The sequence below is a fragment of the Harpia harpyja genome, chromosome 1 (genome assembly GCF_026419915.1).
Source record: "Harpia harpyja isolate bHarHar1 chromosome 1, bHarHar1 primary haplotype, whole genome shotgun sequence".
Classification (NCBI taxonomy): domain Eukaryota; kingdom Metazoa; phylum Chordata; class Aves; order Accipitriformes; family Accipitridae; genus Harpia; species Harpia harpyja.
In genome coordinates, this window is record NC_068940.1 from 45,389,117 (window position 1) to 45,397,273 (window position 8,157).

The 8,157-nt window shown below is 41.8% G+C and overlaps 1 protein-coding gene across 1 annotated transcript; it reads right to left on the reverse strand.

Annotated features, from left to right (window-relative positions):
* Nucleotides 1–371: 371 nt before the first annotated feature.
* GDF5 (growth differentiation factor 5) lies at nt 372–5,086 on the reverse strand. The gene is made up of 2 exons (XM_052790426.1): nt 3,609–5,086; nt 372–2,031 (listed from the first exon to the last, which is right to left on the reverse strand). The coding sequence occupies exons 1-2, from the start codon at nt 4,240–4,242 to the stop codon at nt 1,163–1,165; spliced, it is 1,503 nt and encodes a 500-aa protein (XP_052646386.1). The 5' UTR covers nt 4,243–5,086; the 3' UTR covers nt 372–1,162.
* Nucleotides 5,087–8,157: the final 3,071 nt, after the last annotated feature.

The window sequence follows — 8,157 nt, forward strand, 5'->3', positions numbered from 1 at the left end:
AATCTATAATCCATGTTGAGAATAGATAAAGGGGATACGCAAACACACAGCCTTTGGAGGGTGGAATAAAAGGATACCAGAGCTCTTTTGCAATCATCTGCTTAACTCATTTTTGCCCCAGATACATCAGGTGATAGTGTCATTCCCGGCAAGATCAAACCATGCCATTCTTTCAGCTCTTTCTTCCAATTTTTCCACAGTTAGGCTCTGTGGCAGCAGAGTTAGAGGCAAGCAAAATCCATGGACGTGTTTTGCATACCACTGGCATTCTGCTGCGCTGAAAAGTCCCTTTCACCTGTATTTATTGTACAAAAACATTAAAAACAATTTCTTATTAGCATTATAATTATGCAGCGTTGGACAGCTAGACACAATGTAGCACTGTGTCAATAATTTATTACATCTTATGCCATAATTGAACACTTCTACTATGAGCATTTGAGAACAACTTGGACCTTATACAGAGTAATATATCTTGCTACATAATAATGGAAAGGTGGATACTTAAGAAAGATATGTAGCTTGGAGGAAAACATACACAGAAGCAAATACCTCCTGCATCACCTATCTCCACGTAAAACTTAAAACTAAATCAACATATTATATTTAATGACTCCTTTTTTATATATGAATAGTTTCAAGAGCTAGTCAGAAAGAAATCATATTACAGTGTAACTATTTACACCAAGATGGGAGCACACCAGAACAAAACCTTCTCTTCTAGGCATCAGGACTCTTTTCTTACATTTCTTAATGGACAAAGCACATGGGAGTCAGGCACAAATTCAGTCTCAAGAACATTGTTCAAAGGATCAAATAGGTCATATCCACAGCTCACTGATGCCATCTTTACCCACTGCCTGGAGGCTAAAAGCAGGCAATCTAGAGGTGTGGAGGTATAATATTCTCTGCCATGGACTTCAGTTAGAGCCAGTCTCATGTTGCTGGCACAAGGCCTTACATCAGGTTGCATGACAGTATCCAAATGCTACTGACATGTGGCCATGGTGGAGAGACATACAGAAGCACTAGATTTATTGCTACATCCTTGTAAACATACTTACCCTAGAGGTAAGAAATCTAGTTAACCTTGTTTGAGGAGAGGTTATGTTCAATGTATCGTATTACCTTTCATAACATATTCATGTGAGCAACTGTTCTGCTACCTACAACCACACGACTCCACCACCATGTCCTCATACTGCTTGTAGACCACATTGTTTGCAGAGTCAATGAAAAGAATGCTAATAGGACTCAGCCTGGTTGGGACACAGCAAGTTGGGGGTGTTGATTCTGGGTCCATTGAGTTCATTAATGTTTGGATAACTGCGTGATTGGTGGGCTCCAGATGGGATCGAAGGGGGAATTCACAAAGCCCTTCGCAGTGATATGCTTCATACTCTAGAGGGGCTATTATCCAGTCATCCCAGCCCATATCCTTAAAATTCACGTGGAGGGCTTTTCTGCTACACCTTGCCTTCAGATTCTTAGTGGGCCTCTTCCCTTGGCGTGTTGCTAAAGGAGCTCTTCTCTTCCGCCTCTGATTGAATAAGTACTCATAAACAGTTTTGTCATCTTGTCCAGATCTAGCTTTGATTTCATTGAAAAATAAGTCTCTTTTTTTCGTCCTCCCAAATACCAAGAAGAGAGCCTTTTCATTGACCTGTCTTCCTGTTCTATTAAATCCCACACTCCTGAGATCAACAGCTCTCCCCCTGTCAAAAGTTTCCAGTTCAAAACACAAGTTAACCAAGTTTTTAAAGTTCCTGAAAAGTTTCCAGATGTCAAACACTTCCCACTTTGGTGTATCTGTGATACTGACAGTACGAGAGTCCAGGAGTGTTGCTGCTTGTCTGTTTGTAGAGCAACTAAATAATTTCACTTGGGAATTTTTTCCAGAAGAATGAGACTTCCACGTATCAGAAGGCTTTTTCCTCAATATTCGAAGCTCTGCTCCCAGCAAACCATCTTTTTCTAATGCACTGATGTCAAAAATATATTTCTGTTTTCTTATAGTTGGCGCTCGCTCGTCTAAAAAAAGCACACACATTTTTAAATGTATATCAAGCACAGATCAATATCAGTTATTCAGTTCTTAATGGTTTTCCTGAAGTTTGCTCATAAGCCTAGAAGTTTCCTTAATTAGCCCACCAAACAGAAAGAGCAATTTTTGTCTAAGGGATCAGTTCTGTGCATGGACCCAGAAGAACTCAGTGACTCAACAGGGAAATGAGTTTCTGAGTTTGCCTTGTAGAAATCTCATTTCTTTCACCGGTGGGCATTTTCTAGCTTCAAAGTAGCAATTAGCCAATTGAAAAGTAGTCCTTTTTCAGGGCTGAGCACTCACAGGGCCTATTCACCACTTACATCCTACTTAAGTTACCAAAACAGAGCTTCAGTGGTGCCCAGACCTCATGCTGGCTCCAAACATGAGCAAATTTATCCTTAGACAATACAATAGTGAATTAGTCTTTTAAAACCAACATCCCCCAGGAACTGCCAGACACAAGGATAATTGCCATATTAACTTAACTCCACATGATTCACAACTTTTTCAAATTGGGCAGAAAAACGTACCTCCCTTTAACCTGACATTACATTTGCTTGGTTAAACTCATGAGCAGCACTAACAAGGAATATGGCTGAGCCAACATTTTAGCAACGTTACATTAACAATGCCTTCCAGTGGCGAGCTGAGAACCTGAACGCAGCACTTGTGAGTAGCATATCATCCCTTCCCAGAAGCCAAGCTATTCATAATTAAATGGCAAACAAATCCAGCCCTGTCTGAGTCTTCCATCACCATTACTTTATCAGCTGTACATGACAAAACTCTTACTAATGTCACTGGAAGCAACATGGGGCTCTCCAACCATAGTGGTAAGGTGAACATCATTGTTTGGGAGCCTGGTTATTTCTTGTGTGAAAGCAGACACTAGTCCAAATTTCAAAAAAAATTTGGAACCAGAATGTTGAACCGCAATTTCTGGAGTCCCATAAGTTATTACTCTTGTTAGTCTGCGCTTAGCTGTGGGCTTCTGTGGATAGAAGGTTGGTGGTATTTGAAAGCATGAGCTTCAAGCTAGTATAGATACATCCACCCTATGCTATAATGACTCCTGGGTCTACAGTGTAGCTCCTCACAATTCTACCTTGAACAAATCAGGCTGGCCCTTTGATACTGAAACTTGTGTTTTTTTCATGGAATAGCCCTGTTCTTAGCATATCATGTGTTTTTAGACATACTTTACAATAAAATCTGACGTTAGCACTTTCCAGGAGCTAGTTATGGAAAGAAAATAAGACAAACATTTAAAAGGTTTTTAGACACCTAACCATGCAAAGACTGATTGATTTTCAACAATATGCATCTAAAATATTTTCTAAATGTTTTGTTTAGCTGCCACACAACCATCTAGTTCTGCCTCTAACTGCATTTTTCAAGATAAGGCAGGACAAAATCTGCAGTAAAGCTGTATGATTTAATTTACATTAATAAGAGCTATTTGACTTTAACAAAGTATGATTATTTTCTAATACTCTCTACATGTATAAACACACTCAGACATCTCTCTCTGTCCACACACACACACGACTTCCTTTCTTACCTTGTCCTTTGTCTATAAAGCTGGTTATTGTATTGGCAAGTCCAGCCTCCAGTTTTACACTTCCATTAACACCTTTTCTTTCTGCATCTGAGAGAGTCCTGTACAAAGACAGCATGTATTCATGTGGCGTTATTGGGGGGTGTCTGAAAGTTTCCTTGGTATCCCTCTGGCTTACAGGCTCTTTAGTCTTTTTGGTTTTGAAAGAATCAGTGTCAGTACTGCTTGTGCCAGTTTTTTTCAAAGCCACCTTGCTGCTAAGATTTTGAACCTTTGGAGTCACTGTCCTTACTCCAGAAGGTCTGCTGGGGAGATGTCCTACCTTGCCCTCCATGGCTGCTGTTCTTGAGAGAACCTTCTTTGATTCATCGTTCTTGGCCAGCAGAGCTCCAGCCTGAACAGCACTGCTTTTAGTCCTAGCCTTTGAGGTCCCAGTACTATATCCATGGCTTGCAGTCCTCAGTGTACCTGCCCGTGCTGAGGGATTCCTCTCTTTTCCTTCTGCTTTTAAAAAACCTAGTTTAGATCCTGGATTACTCTGGCCTGCCTCAGAATTACTCAGCGCTCCAGGAACTAGATCCAGAGACAGCCAAGTCAAATGCCAAAGCAGTAAAGTGAGAAAATGCAGGATTTTCATCCTCTGGTCTTCCTCTGAATGCCACTAAAGAAAAAATCAGAAAAGGTTCCTCCAGTTTGGCAGAAGAAAACATGAAAGAAATTAAAAACCAAAGTCAGCAAAAATGGTTTTCGTTTGAGATTAAAACATTTCAAATCTCGTTGTTCAATACTTGTATCCAGTCCCATAGTGGAAATGCTCATGTACTCAGATATAAGCTCCCCTGACTTCAGTTAGCAGCTATAAAGAACTTGTTCTTGAAAAGAGAAAGTTTACCACCTCGTTTTCTTCTGTAAAACTGACTGAAAACTTGAAGGAGTCCTGTTTAAATCCAAGGGTTTTTTTTTTCCAAGAAGGAAGAATGGCGTAATGCTGCCTCTGTGTTAAAAGGTTTTTTTAAAGTTTTGAATCCTTTCCAGTGAAAATATTTCACACACAGAGATCTGCAGGTGCTCAGAAATCTTTTACAAACCTGAACTCAGGAATTGGAAACGGAATTCCAACAAACCTATTTAATTACTCTCTGATGTCATGCTGTCTAAACTAATTTAACTGTGATATATTTCTTTAAAAAAATCTTCTTTACCCTTTTCATTAGCATGAGTCATACTCTGCCTCATGTGAAACAGCTCCACAGGCTCAAAACTCTAGAGGATGCCTTTTCAAGTGGCAATACGACCTCTACCTTAGCCTTCCATGAACTTCACGTTTAAACAGGACAAACTGCAAGATCAACAACTGAGACCTGTCATACAGTCCACTGGACACATACATTAAAATATTTAAGTATAATGCGTTTAGCTCTTTTACCAGAGAAACAGTGGCTTCACTTTGTCCTCTGGTGACTGAAGGGCAGAGCCAGCAGCGCAGGGTAAAGTTTAATTTTTCACAAACATAACATGGCCATTCCCACAGTCAGTGTATTTTGGCGAATTTATTGCTATGCTTTAAAAAAATCCATGTAAGCCCACTTGGAGATGAAGCTTCTGCCGGTGGGATGCCCGCGGGGTGGGCGGCTGCACAGTGCGGGACAGCAGTGCACCCTGCAGGCAGCCAGCCTCCTCCTCCGGCCGGAGACACTCGCTGGAGACACCCCGAAACTCCAATCTTTCCTCCAGAGGCTGCTGAATGCCAGCCTTTGTTTTAAAATTAGATGCAAAATTTTCAAGAGCTGCCTAGCCCACAGCCGCAAGAAGACTGGTAGTTAGAAACCAGCGTTACTTATGCATCAAGGCTACCCTGCTGCTTTCAATCATACAAAAGAGAGTGTGGAGCAAGCATGTCTTTCATAAGCTGGAAAAAATTGAACTGTTGTTGTTCTAAATGAGCCTTTGGGAAATGAGGCACTGGGCTAGATTGAACAGGGATTAATGGGACCCTTCTCTTATCTTGCACTGATGCTAAGCCTGGTCCTCCTCCCTCAGTTGTTTTTTTTCCTAAGGCAACGGAAAAGATACAACACTTTTTAGCTTGATTTGCACATGCTGTAGCATTTCCCACCCTGACTAGCGTTAGAAACACCAAACTACGTTCATAAATAACAATCTGCAGCCTTTTCTACATGAGGAGCTCTTAATGCTTTATGTTGTTTTGATGGAAGAACTGAAGGATAGAAGAGTCAGTGATTTCACAGATGTCACAAATAAGGTAGACCCAAAAACCCACCCTCCTGATTTTGACCTAATGGCCCTTCCTCTGATGTCAGTTTTAGTTTTGATATTCCCTATCAAAATAAAGCAGCTTTTTGCTGAGTTACTTCTGACGAAACCAGTTCTCAGCAGTCACTCCACGCTATCCCCATGGCCATCCCAATCATGCCATCCTTTCATCCTTCCCTTATTACCCACTTCCCTGCTGGGCAGGAGGTGGCGTGCCATGTCTGGGTCTGCGCTACGGGGGTATTGATTAACTTGCCAGTAAGCCACAAAAACAGCTAAATGTTGAGCTCCCACTTTTAATCTATCCAGCTTCCAGTTTTCACAACACTTGTAAGAATTTAATATCTTTAAGAGCTCTATTGCTTTATCAAACTTGGCTGAGATTTGCAAACAATTTAAGAGATGGACACGAAAGAGCAGGAGGTAAGACAATGTGATTACATGGGCCTGTCTCTAAGTAAATCAGATTAAAAGCACAATCAATTCTATGTTCAAACAATATTTATGTGTCTGAGATTAATACAACTTAGTGGGCTGGACAGGCCTAGACAGAAAAAAAAGAGCAAAAGCAAGCAAAGCAAGCTGTGCAAACTATTCTCTTTCTTAAAAGAGGGTCTCTTGAGGCGCTCTCCATCTAGGTGCTTGGAACCATGGCAGCACAGTCACTGTACAGAGTCCACTGAGCCCCATGGTGCCCAGAGTGGAATGTTGGCCTTGAATAAGACCCACAGACTAGGGTGTCCTATTATGGCCCTACACTAATGTGGTGTTATTCCAGCTGGCTAAGCTCAAACTCAACTGGTATCTTCAACATGTAGATGGAAACCCTCACTCCAGTGCAGGCTTTACATCAGATATAGGACACAGTGGAAGAGACGTTCAAGGCCTATTACTTGTCGCCACTGGCCAAGTTTACATGTACCACTCAAGTAGCTTGGTTCATACAGCCCACTTGTCGTTCTGTGAAGGCAGCTCCTCACACAGTGTGTGTACAGATTTGAAGAAGGAGGACTACCCAGGTCCCTGCTCCTTGGAAGTGCATTGCCTCCTGTTCTCCAGATCATAAGGTTGTCTACATGAGCTCTGCCACCTTCTCAAACAGACATTTTCACTGAGTCACTCTGGAGTCATCCAGAGTGGGCTAGAGAAAGGGATCACTCTGGGGAGCCGAAGGAACGTTTCAGTGTTGAAAAAGTTGCCATTCCCTGAGGATAAAAGGCCCTACCCAACTCAATGTATTTGCATGTTCCACGTGACAATGAGGTAGACCCTGGAGCCACAGTGCATGGGCCCCTTCCAGGATACGGGCTTCTGTCTGTACTCTTCCTTAATGCTTGGGCACAGGCACACACTAACACCTGATGTGCTCCCCAAAGCACACACTTTGTGCCACCTGTAGATGTTTGTCATTTGGATGCAGCACTGCCACTGAACTCCAGCCAACTGACGTCCTACCCAGTGTTGCAGCAGGCGGCAGCAGGGTCCTTCTCAGGGAAAGCTCAGATCACCTGCTTGATCTGTCAGAGGACGCTGCAGAATAAAGGCAGGGGCTGAGCCAAGGAGAAAATGCTGGGCTTGCCCTCAGAACCCGGAAATCCCTGGGTGCACTCTAAAATATACTGTATATAGTTGGTCACCCCAACATGGCTCCACGGAGGCTCCGTTGGATACATGATGCCACGAGTCGGAATCTGTTCACTGCTGCAAACTTGCAGTTTGAGCTGCACATGGAAATCTTTATTCAGTGATCTACCAGGAATTTAATTGTCCTTTCCCAGGTGAACTAATTTCCAGAAATTACTTACAGGATTGAGTTGAGTAAACTCCGTATATTAAGCCATTTGCTGTCACATTTCTTTTACTTATTGAAACTAATTTACATGCTATTTCCATAAGAATTTAGACCTCTGCACCATAGCTTTTTGGGGACTGATTTTTAAAAGTATGAAAAGATAATTTTAGGAAGGAACTTAACAGCTCTGTGCTTTTTGAAAGGAAAGAATTACAGAAAACTCAGAGATGCTGTAATTAAAAATTGCTCTTGTCTTGAGCCAGAGCAAAACAAAGATAATAAATTTCCTGCTAACATGGGAAAACATAGCATAATTTTGAAAGGCTGTGCTACAATGTCGTGATGATAAATAAAAAATTGGAAGTCCAAAGAAAGAACTGCGTCATTGGTTATCAAGAGACTTGGCTACACCTCTGAACAGTAGTGAGCTATGGATGGGAAAAGCTTAGAGAAAAGCATAGGGGTCTAATCCACTACATGTCCTGT